Below are 17,503 nucleotides of genomic sequence, written 5' to 3' on the forward strand. Positions count from 1 at the left end.
GCTATCTAGACCAACTAATTTGGTAAGCAGCCAATTTAGAGATAGAGTTAATTTACCAGTATTTCATGAGTTGTGTTTACTATCTGACTGACTTCTTCTATCATTATTCTAAAATTCAGAGATCACAAGGAATTCATGAGGAGATGACGAGGTCAACTGTGGAGTAGTGTTGAAAACTTTAGTTTTAGTCTCTCCCTTGGTTCTACTAATTTTGTGTGAACTATTATGTAAACTAACTTTAGGGCTTGTGACATTTCAATTTTCACCTTGAAATATAAACTTCCCTTGTGTATATATGTGTGTGATGTGTGTGTGTATTTATGCGTATATAGACAAAACCTTAATTAACACTCACCCCCCCTTTATGTGTGTGTATATATATATATATATATATATATATATATATATATATATAATTGATTTTAGAGAGAGAAAAGGAGAGGGAGAGAGATAGAGACATCAGTGATGAGAAAGTCATTGATTGGCGGCCTCCTGCACGTCCCCAACTGGGGATCGAGCTCGAACCCAGGCATATGCCCTGACCGGGAATCGAACCTCAATCTCCTGGATCCTAGGTCGCTGAGCCACACCCAGCCAGACTCCCCCTTTTTAATGCTAGGCTTCATTAAATCTATTACCCCCTGACTTGGCCAAACACCTTTTTTATATAGTTTCATAGTACTTGTATTTGTATTTGGTAGCACACTTCACAATTAATTTAAATAATTAATTCTGTAATGGTTTTCAAAAACAACCTCTTTTATTAGATGTAACCTTTCAGAGTCAGAACATTCGTAACCTGGCATGGGCACATCACCTACTCTGTACTAAGAGAAGGTCTGTTGAATGAAAGAACGAGTGAGTCAATGATAGTTTGTGTGTTTGTCGGGGGGTGTATAAATTTTTAGGAGTAAAAGGTAATGAGGAGAAAAAAAGGCCAAAGTTTAAAGCAATCAAATTACTAGCTTTAATTTTAGTGTTGTTTCTTTTTCTATCCATCCACCTATAACAGCAGCATTTTTCATCCTGGTCTTTGGGAGTCGGTGGGAAGGATAATGGCCCTTCTAGGTCTTCATCAAGAATGTCTCTACTTTATTTTTAAACTTTTATTATTTTTTAAAATATGTCTTTATTGATTTCAGAAAGAGGAAAGGAGAGGGAGAGAGAGAGAGACAGAAACATCAATGATGAGTGAGTCTACTTTAAAAAGCAAGAAGGAAACTCACTTCTTCCTTTCTGAGGTTTTTGTTCTGCAGTCTTTTCGACTTAACCCACAAATGACCAGAGACTTCCGCTCACTGAAATAAATCATCACTGGAGAATTCTGGTTCATTAAAGTTGGCTTGTAATTAGTGAAGAGATTAAAAGAAAAAAATATTGAATCACTTTGGAGATGCCTGTTCAGTTAGGAAAGGGTGACATCAGAGACCAAGACCCCCATTTTTCAATAGGATGGCTCATTCAGTTTAGGGAAAACTCAGAGGCTAAAAGCTGGAACTTGCAAGTCTCAGCGTCAGGAGAGGGCTGATGAAGGTCGGGTATCCCTGTCAGAACAGGATCTCCTGCCCGGCCGGGCTGGCTCAGCGGTTGAGCGTCGACCTAGGATCCAGGTGATCGGGGTTCGATTCCCGGTCAGGGCACAGGCCCGGGTTGCGGGCTCGATTAATGACTCTCTCATCATTGATGTTTCTCTATCTCTCTCTCCCTCTCCTTTCCTCTCTCTGCAATCAATAAAGATATATTTAAAACAAAACAAAACAAAAAAACAGGATCTCCTTATTCTTAACACGGTTCTCTTTGGAGCTGTAGTTTGGCTCAGTACCTTGGAATGTGAAGCCAACTCACTTTCCAAGTATTTACCGAACATCTACCATTGCAATAACTATATTGCCAGGGTTCCAGCAACAGCAAAAATGAACACAAGATACCTCATACCTTTGAAAAATTTACATTCTGGCAAAGCAAGAATATAAACCATAGAAATACAAAGCAGAGTGAAGAAAAAGCTTAAGAGACATAAACCGACAGAGAATTCAGTTACCACATCTATTCAAATAAACCAAGCAAGACTTCATGGAGGAGGCACCACACTGAGATAGACGTTGAAGAATGGGTAGGATAGCAACAGCTGGAGACTGGAGACAAGGAGGACATTCTAGAAGCAGATCTGTGCCTCTGGGAAAACTGGCACGTATTTTCATGAGAACAAGTTATACAGTTTCAATAGTAGATGCTACTTGAGATGACATAATGGAAGGTGAGTCGGGAAAGTAGACTTTCCCATATTATACACGTGGAGAGTGTTATATAGGTAATGCAGGGTTGAGAAGCTGAAAGTCATGGGTTTGAGACCAGCAGTTACCTCTTGACTTGACTTAACAAGATAGTAGTAGACCACACTTCTATCTACTTATGAAGTTAGGTTTTAGAAATCCAAGTCTGGACCAAATTATGAAAACAACTAAGTTTGCACTTGTATAGTTTATGTCTCTCGTGACCTTCCACCACAGCCTTCTCCCTCATCCCATCCTTCTCTGGGTAGAGCTTGTACCCGATCTCATTCCTGGTGAGGACCCACCGAGTGTGACTTGGGCACAGGGATGGTGTGAATCATAGGTGTAAGGAGCATTCCCGTGTTATCCGGAGGACTCTTCAAGTAGAAGTCTTCAGGGCTCTAAGGAATCACATCCTAATGGCAGTGGGGTACATAGTTTGCTGGGGAGGAACTCTGGCATGGACCCTTCAAAACATGTGAAGGAAAACCATACCCACATGTCTCCCTTTTGTGGCTGACAGGGACCGTTAGTCAGAGTGACAGCCTGACTCAGTGCGGATGACTCAGGACAAACCATTTGCAAGAGTGGAAAACACTCAAAGTTAGCTGCCCTGCTTCTCTAGTCGTGTTCTCTTTATAAACTAGTGAAGGGGCTCCAGGCTGTTAGGCAGTGGAAAGACAGCTAAACATCAGGAGGTTGTGGGTTTTAGATCCAAATTTAAGGAGCAATTTCCACATTTAAAAAAGACACACCCGAAATGGAGCTCTAAGAGCCGTTTTCCCTCCCTAATATCACATAAGGAGGCATAAGCTATGGCCTGTCCCTCTTTAGAGCGTGGAGGCAGAGAGGAATGTCACCTCCCTGAGAATTCCTTTCATGGTGTCTGCCCCATAGAGAGCGCTGTGTGGAGGTGAGAGCTGCTGATGGACAACTGACAAGGGAAGTGGGGACCCGCCTCTTCGGTCAGCTCCATAAGGTGACATTCTGTCACGAAGACGTGCCGCTGGGCGGGCGGCCCTTTCGGGTGGTGCTGGGGGTGCCACTGTTTGCAGGCAGGAGCGATCACACTGCGGAAGGCTGATCGGAAGCGGTGAGAGAGCAGGTTGTAGATGATGGGGTTCACGGCCGAGCTCAGGTAGAAGAAGACACCTGCGAGGCAGGGGTTAAAGAGACGCGAGGGGAAGCTGAGCGGGAGGCATGCTGGCAGGAGCGTAAATGTTTAACAGAGCCCAGATCCCCGCGATCGCCTCTCTTGGAAGTGATAATATATACAAGGCTCTAATTGAGAATACAAAATGCTCTGCCAACTGTGTACATAGGAATCAAACACAGAAAGATTAAGGAGCCTGGGCAGATTCAGGCTGGCAAGGGATCTCTCTGAAATGTTCCGCAACTTCCTTTGATCCCCGCTTGTTTAATTAAAGAACATGTTCCCCCCGCATTAACGAGAGATGCTTAACTATCAGAAGAAGAGAGAGGTTTTTGTCTCGCCGGGGTTGTGCTTAAATCTATAATTTGAAACTTGCGAGCAATGGCAGGAGGGTAAATCAGTCAAGGCGTCGTCCCCACCGAGATTCCTTACATGCTTAATGCCTCTTCAAAGAAGTATTTGCCAATGCCCCTTCTTATTTAGCTTCTCCCGTCGACGGTTCTTTCCACCTAATTTCCAGCCTTAGTAAATAACTGTATTTTGCCATTCATCTTCCCCGCCGGGTGTTGGCCCGCTGCCACTTTCCTGTCTGGTGTATGCCCGTCGTTTGTTCCCATACCCCATTTTACTTCCCCAAGGCCCCAGGGGAGCCTAAGGTTGAGAATCAGACGACTTGGGTATTGACCTTGGCCCGTGCCTATTCTGTGGCCGTACACAGAATTGGCACGTCAGTTTTTCCCCCTGTAAAATGAGAGCAATAGTACAAGCCTAACGCACCTCCCGGGATGATTGTGAGAATACAGTTGAGATGCTCATCACAAAGGGGCTGGGGACATAAAGCAGGTGATAGGTACTGTCACCAACATGTTCACCACTGTCCTCATTTACTTAGCTCAGGACATCGAGAGGCCCATGTGCCCACTGCACAGAATTGGGGAGAAAGGACTATAGAAGAAAAACATTTCTACGGACTGTTAATTCATTCCATAAATAAATATTGATTGAACTCTTATTATGTGCCAGGGACTTTGGGGTACATTAGAAGGTAATGGATTTAGACTTTGTTTTACCCAAGGACTTGGAATAGTATTACAGAAGCAAGGTCTCAGCCTACCATCCATAATTAATAATAGGACGATGCCAAATAAATCTGTTAGGAGCAAAATATGTGATACCGACAGTCATGTTATGGAAATTCACATAATGGCATAGATCCAAGGAATATAATGGTCATGAAAGATTTAATGGGGTGATTGGATTCCAGTCAGACCCTGAAACGGGTAGGAGATAGTTGGGGAAGAGAGGAGAGAGCACCGAAGGTAGAGGCATAGCATGCAGGCATGTGAGGGGCAGGAAGGGTTACATTGTGCAGGAACATGCAGAGTGTGCAGAGCTGCTCTCAGCAGCTGGGGTGGCAAGCATATGTTAGTGACTGGAATATTACAAGATGTTCATCAAAAGGCAGGTTGGGGGCATTTTCTGTAGCCCCCATTTAAGGTTTCACTTGGTTGGTATTGTGGTGGTGGTGGTGGGGGAGATATCTTAACAGCAAATGTTATAAAGGCCATAATTTGGAAGTTCTTAAAAGGTTGTCTTGATCTGTTTGGAGAGGTATAGCCAACTAATCAAGTCTCTTGTGATCGTGTAGTATTTTCCAATTTATTCAAACACTCCCATTTTTCTCAGATTAACCATGAAGATAAGAGCTGTAAATAATTTTGAGATGCTGCCTAGAATAATAAATAGTTTAACATGGCAGGAAGTTCTGATGTCCAAGTATAAGCTGTGCACAAGGCCTGATGAGTCCAAAAAGAGGGCGTAGAAAATAAACAATGTACATGATATTCTATGTACGTATGAAGCTGTCGTTTTTGCTCTGTGCACATCTGGAGCTTAATTTGCACCAATTGGCCTTATCTTTCCTCTCTGAACCAGCTGGTGACTAGCAGAAGCACAAGGACAGAAGTGGGCTCCACCTAAGGCTAACAGACACAATGACTGAGAAAGAGGGACCTACGTGGCCATTCTCTACTTCATTTTAGGTGCAAGAACTCTGAACTTCACATTGGATGATTTGACCCCAACCCTGCTTTTACTATTTGTCAGAGGTATGCCTTTGGGTAAGCCATTTCTTTCTTGTGGAATCATTTCAACAGTAAAATGCTGATGTAATATGTACTTAACAACCTTGTTGTGATGATTATAGAAAGAGACGTAGCATTTTGCAGTTTAAAAGCTCCTTAGTCGCTAATACTTTTTTGCTTCTTACCATTAGCCCATGGTTTGTAGAGAGCAGGCATTATGGCCATTTTATAGCTGAGGAAACTTTGACATAAAGGAAGCCACATACTTAAGAATATTACTGGTGGAAGTGAGGTGCAAATCCAGGTCCTCTGACTTAGTGGCCTTTCCACCCGTTTCCTCCATATTCTGCGGTATCTTCATCAAGCAGCATTAAAGTAGCCTAACTGCAGACCTTGATGCCCATGAACAATACCCTTTGGTTGGCTTTCATGAGGGTCTAACACTTGCTGAAAACAACACAACATTCCCGGGACGCGGATGTTTAAGAACCAATTCAATCATGGGGCTGTTGGAAAGGAAACCAAAGGACTCACTCCTTCGACCATTTTCCTGCTGAAACCATCATGCTTAGCATCGAGGTCTTCCATAAAGTCATATTTAAAGTAGCGATCTGGTATATTTCTTTTGGACCAGTAACATACCTAATCTATATTTAAATAAAATAAAAGCCAAGTGTCTTCGTCGGACGGTGGCAGGTCCCCACGGTAAATCGGTGTGGCCAGACAGAACCCACTGCTCTAGGCAAGAGGCAGAAGCCGCAGTTGCCCAGCCCCTGGCGGTGCAACCGAAGGGGCTCCGGCCTTACCTGACACCACGTGGAAGAGATTGAACACAGCAGCCAGGGACTCGGTCCACTCCTCCACAAAGCTGAAGAAGAGCCGGTCGATGTGGAATGGGGTCCAACAGACAGCAAACACTAAGACCAGGACAACTGAAAGGGGATGGAGGGGAGAGCAGAAGGCAGTCAAAGCAAGGACCGGCGGCACACGCCCCCTGAGTTCATTCGTTCTTTCTAGCGTTTCCCCCTCCGTCTTTGTTAAGTTATGGTTATTACCAACTAACTCGATCGTGAAGAGCTTCTGCATAAAATATTTAAACATAAGAATGAATTGTGTAAGATTTAGGATCGGTTTTTCAGACAATCTTCTATATAAGATTTCTTGTATAATGTAAGTCTCCTTTAGAACATTTAAAATAGTATTGAATTAATTCTGAGGACATTCTATTGTAGAAAATAAATTACGTTGCAAGAAGGCTGTTGGAACCACATAAATTGGTTATATAAAGAAAATGGTTGGGTTCAAGCAATGGGTGTTCTTTAAAGTCATAGATTAAATGCAAACTATTCAATGCAGTATGAATTTATCTTGTTACTCTGGAAAGAAATAAAAGATGCTCTGAATTCAATCATTTAAAATTCTGTAAGGGGTGGGGAGGAGAGAAAGCAAGAAAACAACTGTAAGTATAATATTGCTTTACAAGCATCTTTTGTTTGGGATAGGGGATGTGTCTATTATAGTAGATGTTTCTAGAGTAGAGAATTTCTTCCAGTTTATTTTTATTTGCTTTTACTTTTTGTTTTGAAATAATTATGGATTCACAGGAAGTTGCACCTTCTAGTTTCTTATCTTCAGCTCCCAAGACAGCAGTTGGTGCTATTGTAGTTACTCTTTGGGGCATTTAATCACGACAAATATAAATATGTATTGTTTTCTCTTCTGAAGTTATGAAATACTTTTCTTTCTGAAAACACAATGCTTGAGATTTGCCTCAAGATAATCTTGTGGGAGTGAGGGGAGAGACAGGCATATAGATGAAACAAGATTAGCTATGTTAATATTGTTTGAGGCCAGGTAGTGGGTATATGGGTGCTAATTTTACAGTTCCCTGTACTTGTGAGCACATTTGAGGTTTCCATAGTCAATAGTACATATATTTCCTGTTGGCATTAAACATATTCAGAGTGAGTCATTTGCCTGTGTGGTTTTAGGAATATCTGGAAGCTTCTTCTGAGCTTACCCCTTCAAGAAAAAGTCCCCAATCTGCTCACTACTGCCTACAGTTCCCTTTAATTAAAAATTTAATTGCTTTTAAAAACAAACCCTTCCCACCAAAGGCAAATGCTTTACAGTATATTTTATCATTGTGACTTGAATGCGAATGTGTTTCAAGTCTTTTTGTGAGAGTAGATTACGATCAAAGAGAAAGGGGAGAGATAATGAAGACATGAGATTTCTTATCAGGGAAGGTCAAAAACCAACAGAGGCCAAAACATTTCCAAGAAGGTGACTGTCAGAGTCAAAATGACAAACTTTGGTGACTTGCTCAGGTTTTTTTGTTCATAAATGCTACATGGTTATGGGGAGTGTTTCATATACAGATTAGCCTGGAGGGATTGTTTCTTCCAAACCTTAGGTTTTGACTTGGAATGTGTATCATAAACCTCCTTTTCCCATCACTGTCTCCTATAGGGTAGCACTGAGTCAAATATTTTTTATCATGTTGTTTTGGGAGAGTTCGGACCAGTGCCTGGATATATGTTATTTATTTATTTTTATTTTATTTTATTATTATTTTTAAAATATATCTTTATTGATTTCAGAGAGAGGAAAGGAGAGGGAGAGAGAGAGATAGAAACATCAATGATGAGAGAGTCATTGATCAAGCCCCCAGCCCAGGCATGTGCCCTGACCAGGAATCGAACCCCAATCGCCTGGACCCTAGGTCAACGCTCAACCGCTGAGCGACGCCCGGCCAGGCTGGATATATGTTTTTTAAACATCTGTACAAAAGGGGGTACTGTTTTATATAAAATCATGCAATGTCATAGGTGGAGTGACTACATAGAGGTAGTCTTGACAGCTGTTCTTAATCTGAAGTTAAAAGACTTCATGGAGTCCAAGAATGGGTATCCGGAGGTTCATGATACCCTGAAATGAGTTGTCAAACATTTTGTGTACGTGCATTTGTATATTTTTTGAGTGAGCCATTCACAGATTTCATTATATTTTTAAGTAAATCAATTATAAAATAAGTTAAAAAGCACCTGATTATTTTAGAGGGGGAAAGATATGCTCAAAAGTTCAGGGAGTGGATGTGATTTGCCAAACACCACACAGTGTATTACAGTGAATGCAATTTAGTGTGTTGTTTTGAGTGTTAAAAACAGAAACAGAAATCAAGCAGGTCCTAGAAACTTGAGTAAGCCATGGAAGACCAGACCATGATGCAATGTTTTAGGAGAATTTTGATCCTGATCTCAGAGCACTTTCTCAGCACCAAATGCAACTCTTTTGCTTTTATAAACACAAGCAAAACCAACATGGAAGACTTACATAGCATTTTGGTGACTGCTTTTCTGGAGGGTCTTTGTATATTTGCCGTTATTTTCTCTGCCTCAAGGGTCTGGTCTTTCTTTAGCTGCAAGGAAAGTGGAAAGAGATGTTAAGAAAGAACACATTTTTTTTTTTCCTTCTAGTGAGATCTGAGAAGTGTAGCTCTAACACTCATTTTGCAGACCAAAAACTGGGACTTGCAAAATAAATGTAAGAATTTGTGAAAAAGTTTAACAATAAGTTGGAGGTGGAGTTGGATCCAGGTGATCATCTAGCTCAACTGGACAGATGGTTGTGGCCATTTATCATCTGCTATTCTGTAGAATCCATGTTATATATAGTATGTTAATAGGTAGTTCATGAAAAATGTGAAATTGTGAAGTAAAAAATGTTAGTCTTTTCATTCATTCATTCATTCATTCAATAATTACTAGACATCTATTAGAATGTAATCCCTCTCTTATGTGGTAGATAGGCAGTAGAAAACCAAAACAGTTATTATTTCTGCTTTATGAAGTCTATAGTCTTCATTGTGGGTCTTCTCAGAGCCTTTAACATGCTAATGGACACTATGAATCTTCACAGGAAATAGGGCATTGCCTTTCCCCCATGGCCGCCCTGCATCTCTCACCCCAGCCTCAGTGCTCCTCTGACTAAGCAGTACCTTCCCCAGACCCCTTTCAGTGGAATGCCTAGTACCATCTTGAGAAGCACAACCTGGGAAATCCTACTTTCCTGATGTTACTAAGAAGAGTGCATATGTTTCTGAGTTGAGAAGTTACAACTGCTCGTCTGGTTGGAAGGTGCGGTGATTCTTTAAGTAGCATCTGAAAATTTCAAAGGTTAATACTGCCTGTGGATGCACCTTTCCTGCTTGGCTCAGGTCCCATCCACTCCTGGAAGACTTTGGTGGCCAGTGTAGCCCTGTTCTTTTCTTCCTCTGAACTCCCACAGCACTGAAGAGCTACATCATTAATTTTTTTTCTCTTTAATTTATATATTATTAGTTTGTTGGGATAATCAGCCAGATAAAGGAAGCTTTAAGGAGTCATGATTACTATCATGTATCTAGAAAACAGTATAGTTTATGTTGGCCAGTTGGTTCTTTAAAATTTATTCCCCTTTTCTCACCAGTAGTACCCCAATTTTTCCTTAGGGAATTTCTTCCTTCCCCATTCTTAGCCATTAATTTGGATGGACATAATCCCATTTCCAGCTCTAGGGTTAGTCCCTAAGTAACTTAGCTACTCTCCTTCCGTCACAGTGATTGGATAATTGGGACGGATGAGATTTCATGTATTTGCTTGTGCTTCTAAGGATGGAAACTTCATTTCTCTTTCACTGGGGCTGCCAGAGGGAGCCTTTCTTGTTCCTTGCGTGTGAGGTCTGGAATCACAGCAGCTCTATTTTTCCCGCCATGAAGAAAGTGCTTGGAGCCACCAATGAGCCGCTGTGTAGATCTTGAGGCTGAAACAAACATCATAGAAAGAAAAGCAAAGAAACAGAAGTAAAGCTAGGTCCTGATGACACTGTGTTTTACTGGAATAATCTTCACCAAGAATCAGCTCTACCTCTGGACTTTTCAGGTGTATACTCCCCTTCAGATTTTGCCAGATTGAGTTGGGGTAGAAAGTCCTGATGAGCAGATCGAGGCCAACTTATTTTATATAGTTTTAAGGTAAATTAGGATCAATTTAATGAGTTTTAAGAAGATTTATTCCAATTCAAGCTAATGAAGAAACTGGCATGGTTATATGTAACAGTGGAACAATCAGTGAGCTTCCTGGGCTGGATAGCATTTTTACAGAACATTTTAAGGAATTAAATTAAATAAAACTTGGAAGCGAGGTCATTAAAAGTGGCCTCCAAAGTTTGACAAATCAATATCCTGTCTCCCTAGCAAACATGGAAGCTCCTAGAAGTCAGCTAGCTCTCAGCACCACGTCGACCCTCAGGCATGCACGTGGGTGATTCACAGACCTGGCCACCTGTCTCTTGAGTGTATTGGTGCTCCCTGCATATGCCTGTGTCTTCACAAAGTGAGAGATTAAAGTTCCTGTGAGATTTGACCCTTCAGAATCACCTAGAACTTAAAAAGAAAGAAGGGAAAATATTGTGCAGTTATTAGGAATAGATGGGAGGAAACGGAAGGTGATAAGATGTTATTAATACAATAACAAAGCAAAAAAATGCAGGGAGAGTACTCATCTCATTGCCTGGCACCTGATACCCAATGAGTTCTATTACTGTTCTTAGTCTACTCAAAAGGCATAATAAAAACTGAGTTTTAATGAGTTATTTATATCTGTGGGCTTACTCATGCAGATTTCTGAATCCCTTCTAGAAATTCTCCTTCTCACGGCACCACTCACCCACAAGCAGGGCTTGTGCAGATACAGAGGAGCAGCCAGATGCACTGAGAGGGAAAACGGTGGCATTTAAGGTAGGAGCAGTGCACCAAACTTCAAGTCTAACTCATCCACCTTCAGTTAAATCTACTAAAGTTTCTAACTTTTTCACATTATTGAGAAAAGCTGTCATGATTACGAGATAGTTATTCCATTATTTAATTTCAGTCCATAATTAAGAACAATGAAAGAATATTGAGATCTATTACTCACATCTTTGGCTGGGTGTAACAGTTCTCACTGGGAATTTCTCTACAGCAGGGAACAATTTCCTTAAATCAAACACAAAGCAAACAGTTCCCCTGTGCACAGGCTTCCTATACAATGTTGTTTGCATTGAGAAGAAAGTCATGAAGGTGTTCATTGTTGTTTATTTCTCAGCTTCCTTAGCTTATAGTGATACAACTAGCCACTTAGAGGAAGAGTGAAAAACTGAATGCTTATGCAGTTATACATTGTTTAAACAGAATTTGAAGGGGTTGACATAGTAGAATTGAATCCAAACAATTTGTCTAGCCAATATATAGATATTGGCTATATATATTAAAACTATATATAAATATATAAAAATACATAAAAATTATATATAAAAATTATATATAATATATAAATTATATATATTATATTTTATATTATATAAAAATTATATATATAATTTTTAATCCTCACCTGAGGATATTTTTTCCATTGCCTTTCAGAGAGAGTGGAAGAGAGAGAAACATCCATGTGAGAGAAATACACTGACTGGTTGCCTCCCACACACACTCTGACCAGGGCCAGGGCTGGGGCTGGGGATCGAGCCTGCAACCAAAGTACATGCCCTTGGCCAAAATCGAACCCAGAACCCTTCAGCTTGTGTGCCAATGCTCTAACCACTGAGCCAAACCAGCTAGGGCTGTCTAGCCAATATTAAATGCTGCTTTGTTTCTGGATAATTTTATATCCCTTCAGATGTTTGGCACAGTAGATATTCAACCATTAGTTATTCCCATCCACCCCCAAATGTTTATTTTAAAAGTCAAGTTACAAAAAGAGGAGTGAAACATTGCGGCTACTGTATAAGAAGTTCAGGAGCCTTCCTGCCCACTCCCTTTAGCTGTGTAAGATAGAAGGTGAAGGGGAGGGCCCCGGGGGAGGGTTATCATTCAGGCTGATATATTATCCTGATCATTTGTTTATAAGATTGCAATCATTCCACCAGCTGTTCATTTAAATAGTTTGTAGAGACGAAGCTTCAGAATATCAAGTTATAATCATAGCTTTTGTGTAAATATCTCTACAATCCGAACAAAAATTCTTTATTTTAAAAAAAGTCAGTCCAACTCTGTTTGCCAGGGCTGAATTCCGGTACAATTCATAATATATGCTCTTCAGCTGAAGCTTTAACACTGTATGCAGGAGATACAAGGAGTTGGTGAGAGCTTTGGCAAACCTTCCTCCAGGTGGGAGGAACTTGCCCTGGCGTTGCCTGTTTTCCATCTCCCTCATGTTTCAAGCTTGGAGAGCAGCTCGGCGGAGACCGGTGTCCTGGAAGGAAGCTGCACCCACTGCTCAGCTCTGAGCACGCATGTGGCTCTCTTCCTTCTTCCCGGGTCCTGGGATTTCATCAGTCGTTGGTTTTCTGCCTTCTGAAGGCAGTGGGTCCCAGAGCCTACCTGGGGCTTTATCTAAAGTCCATAACTTTAGATTTGCCAAGGGAATCAATAACAATAATCCTCAGAGTTGCTTAAGTCTCTTTAAAAATCTCTTAGATCAAAAAGGCCCTTTGAGATAATATTTCCAAGTCTCTTGTTTTAAACGTAGAGAAGCTGAAGTCCAGCAGTGAGGGGAATAATTTCATTCATTCATTCATTCATTCATTCATTCATTCATTCATTCACTCATTCATTCATCTCACAGTCTAATTGGAGAGAAAGATATCAAGGCATCCCTAAGTAGAGAATTTTCAATTGGGATAAATCCAAGGAAGAGAAATCACCAGGAACCATGAGCACCTACACAAGGACCAGGGGTAGCTAGGGAATCAGGGAGAGCTTCCCTGAGGAAGTGTGAATGAAGTAGGATTTAAAGGATAAGTGAGGGGCAAAAGGGATTGTAGTGGAAGATGGTAGCAACATTTCAGGCAAAAACAGCATGTGCAAAGGCCTTGAGGCTACACTAGGACCCATCTCCTGACTCCAGTCTAGAAACCTTTCAGTTCCTCTAGGAGTGACTTTCTAAGCCGGCAGTTCCTTCCTTGCGTCCACTGGGCAGCACCTCACCCTTCCTGAGAGCAGGCTGCTGCAGGCTGCATGCCAGCCGCGGAGCAAACACGAGCGGTTTCTAAGCTGTGGTCTGAGCTGCCGCTTATGACAACGAAACAAAATGAAACTCCAAGTAATTGGTTGGGGGTTGGGAGGATGTGTGTGTTTTCTGCTCCAAGTTAAATATTTCCTCCAATTTGACCGAAGATAAGTGGTTGTTTGGTGTGTTGGACGAGGCGGTGTTGATGTGTGTGGCGGACACTTCTCATGGTATTTAGAATCATGCAGAAATCCTGCCCCTCAAGTGAACGCACAGGGCATTCTAAACACATGATTGTGAGCTAGTCTGGGGAGACAATTGTCTCTGGGAATCTAGGGGCCAGGCCGCCAGGGGGAGACGGGCACAACTGTGCCTGATTAGACGCAGTGTCCAGACTTCTGTGTACTTAGAATTTGTTCTTCCCACTTCAGCCTTGCCTTAGAAACCTTAGGCCCAGTGGGAATTCACCAACAATATGAGAATATATTGATTGTCACATCACACGTGGTGTCAGAACTGTACTGAGACTTACGATGTGAGTGTGATGTTGGCTTTGCTTTTCTTTCACTTGTAACTCACATTACTCCTGCTCACAGATTGTTTCCCTTGTTTTTTTTTTAAGGAAACACTGTTAGAGCTATACAGAGCCTTAAATATAATCTGATGTGACCTTTTCATGTTACAAGTGTGAAAAGTAACTCCAGAAGAGAATTGCGTGGCTTTCCTAAAGGCATAGGATACATGAGCTTCAGACCCGAGAGTCTAAGTGGCCTCATGACTCTTTCCCACACTAGCCACCTCCTTAAATGGGTATAAAACTGTGATACTGGGAGAGGAACGGTATAGACTTACTTCTACCCTCATCAAAACCAGTTTTTCTCAACTAATTTCCATCCAGAAAAAAGGAAACAAAAGAAAGAAATTAATTTACCATAATGAGCACAAGAAAGGAACCTCTGATTGTAACATATGTTGCAAACTAGGCAATGATTTTCTATGAATCCCAACCATCTCTTATTCACACTGTCCACTCCATTTCATGTTCTCTGTTTACCTCCCCCTCCACAAATCTCTACCTTCTCAAGAGAAGGCCAAGTTGATCTGGCTTAGGCCATATTTTTGCATTTTAACCTGATATTTCAACCAGAGAACAACCACAGGGAAGTGTCTGACTGTAAAACTGTATACAGAGTGGGGCAAAAGTCAGTTTCCAGTTGCTCAAATGGAAAATCATACAATAATGAATAAAGAATAATACAAGAATAAACTGTGTTTTGTGTACTCACAACTATAAACCTCCTCTTGTCCCACCCTGTATTTGTCTTGGAGTATAAAATAGGCGGAGAGGGTTTATGTTATACTCAGACCAAGCTGGTGCAGAGGAAAATTTCGATGCAGGTCATAGGTCTGGGCAGGAAAAAGACAGCAGGGAGTGAGACGGCCCCTCCAGGGGTGAGCGCTGTGCTGTTTAAGATGAGGCTCCACCTCAGACCTACTGAACCAGAATTTCCCCAGGAGCAGGGCCTGCACATTGGTGCCCGTAGTAGGGTTTCTAGGTGATTTGTAGGAACACCTGGATTTGGGAACCACAAGTGTAGAGGGAAGAATAATGAAGGCGAATGAAAGGAAATAATTTATAGCTGTGGGTATTATTTGTCCAACGGAGGCAAGCCCTTTAACTTCTGAGTCTCGCCTCTGAGCTCATTGTTTCTATGCTCCCTTCCAATTCTGAATTTCTCCCCTTCTAAGTTTTTCTTAGAAAACTTGGAATCAGTGAGAACAGAAGGGACGCCGCCCTGAGCCAGCCGGCCGGGATACTCACTCTGAGCCCCATGAGGTAGTAGAGGACACTGATGACCGTCATGGGAAGGATATAGAAGAGGAAAGAGGTGGCCTGGATGACGAAATTATAGATCCACATGGGCTTGATGACCGCACAGGTGGCAGAGCCCGGGACCAAAGAGCCATTGGGGAAGTAGTGGAGCTTGATGCCGTGGAGGCTGGTGTTGGGCAGAGAGAAGAGAACGGAGAAGACCCAGACCACGGCCAGGACCCTGAGGGCCCTCCTCCTGGTGGACTCCAGCTTGGCCCGGAAAGGGTGCAGGATGGCCACGTAGCGCTCCACGCTGACCGTGGTCACACTGAGGATGGAGGCGAAGCACACAGTCTCGAAGAGGGCGGTCTTGAAGTAGCAGCCCACGGGCCCAAAGAGGAAGGGGTAGTTACGCCACATCTCGTAGACTTCCAGGGGCATCCCAAGGAGCAGGACCAGCAGGTCCGAGACAGCCAGGCTGAAGAGGTAGTAGTTGGTGGGTGTCTTCATGGCCTGGTGCCGGAGGATCACCAGGCACACCAGGAGGTTGCCGGAGACCCCCACCACAAAGATCAGGGCGTACACCACGGTGACCGGCAGGAACAGGTGGCTGCGCCGAGGCCCGCAGAGGAAGGTCAGGTAGTCCTCTGTGCTGTTCAGGTACCTCTTCACCGGGTCTTCCAGCTCCTGCTGGGGCACCCAGGACCCGTTCTCATATCTTTCCATCACTGACATTAAAATCCAAGACCTGCGCTTCCTCTGGCGTGAGCCTCTGGCCCAAGAGGAGGCAGAAAGGAAAGAGAAGGCGGGCGGGAAGGCGCGGAGCCAGCGCCAGAACCCGGGCTGAGCCTTCTGCAAGGAGCGCTTTTGAAGAGCCCCCGGGAGGCCGAGGCCACGCCCCCCCGCGGCCGCGGGCCAATCAATGGGCGTGCGGCAGGCCGGTGGGCGGGACCTGGGCGGGGCTGGGAGCCGGGAGCAGGAGCTGGGAGCAGGCGGCCCCGGAGCGGGGGGGAGCATCTCTCTGAACTGCAGGGAGCTGGCAAAGCGGAGCTGCCACCGGCGGCGACACCCACTTAAATAAGGTGTGGACACTGTGAGCAGGGCATTTTGCAAAGTTGTGGGACTCTGGGTGGAAACCCAAATTAAAATGGTGGGGTCCTGGGCGGAAGAGTCTAAATCTCCATTGATTTTTGTCACCTGTATAGCATGGCAAAAATGGGAGATCGATAGATTTCTCAAGTTAGCTTGTTCCTTTGGAAATCCAGGGCTCCCTGGGGAAAGCAGGATCGATGTGCCTTTTTGGTTTTGATTGCATCCACAGTAGAACCGAAAGCCTGAAGGAGCGCTCGCCTGTCTGCCGTCTTTTGGCAGCGCCTGGCCGGAGCAAAGGGCAGTGAGGTTTAGAATCGGGCAAATCCTGTAAGACTTTGGGGAAGTTACTCAGACTCTTGCAGTCTCATTTTCTTATCTGTAAATTGGAAGTTCATTCATTCTATTTTGTTCAACAAATACTTCTCGAGGGCGCATCGTGTACCAGGCCTTGTAGAAGCAGCAATGAACAGGCAAGACAAAGTCTCTACCCACGTGGAGCTTTTCTTGCAGTAGGGAATTCTGGAAATATGCAAGCAAACTAAAAAGAATAAAATTTCAGGTAATAATCTGTGTCGTGAAGGAAAGGAAAGGTAAGAGGCCATACAAAACAAGGCTGGAGGAGTTCTTTCGTGAAAGAGGCTCACAGAATACTTATTCGGGCGATGTCATTTGGGCTGAGTTCCAAGTGATGAAAGGTCATAAAAGAGCTAAGGGAAGTGCATTCCCCGCAAAAGTAATAGCAAGTACAAAGGTCCTGAGGCAGTGACAAGCTTGATGTGTTTTAGAAACATCAGGAGGACCAGCACAGCTGAAACTTAGTGAGGGGACTGGAAGAGTATGAGTGATTAGATTGAAGTGACTGACAGGGACCAGATCATGGAAAATTTTCTGGGGTTTTATAAAGAGTGTGACTCTCATTCAAATAGCAGGGACTCTGGGTCTGATTCAAAATGCAGAGAGAAATCTTTGGAGGGTTTTGAGCAGGAGAATTAAGAAGGGTGAAGTTTTAACAAGATAGATAGGGAGCCAGTAAAATATTCCAAGTAAGAAATAGTAGTGTC

At 43.0% G+C, this 17,503-nt stretch overlaps 1 protein-coding gene across 1 annotated transcript; it reads right to left on the reverse strand.

The window, feature by feature from the left end:
• Positions 1 to 3,129: 3,129 nt before the first annotated feature.
• NMUR2 (neuromedin U receptor 2) lies at positions 3,130 to 16,085 on the reverse strand. Its single transcript, XM_016214072.2, is given in 4 exon segments — positions 3,130 to 3,425; positions 6,317 to 6,442; positions 8,847 to 8,931; positions 15,360 to 16,085. Coding segments are annotated over 4 exon segments (1,233 nt in total).
• Positions 16,086 to 17,503: the final 1,418 nt, after the last annotated feature.

This window comes from Miniopterus natalensis, chromosome 4, assembly GCF_054644295.1.
Source record: "Miniopterus natalensis isolate mMinNat1 chromosome 4, mMinNat1.hap1, whole genome shotgun sequence".
NCBI lineage: Eukaryota > Metazoa > Chordata > Mammalia > Chiroptera > Miniopteridae > Miniopterus > Miniopterus natalensis.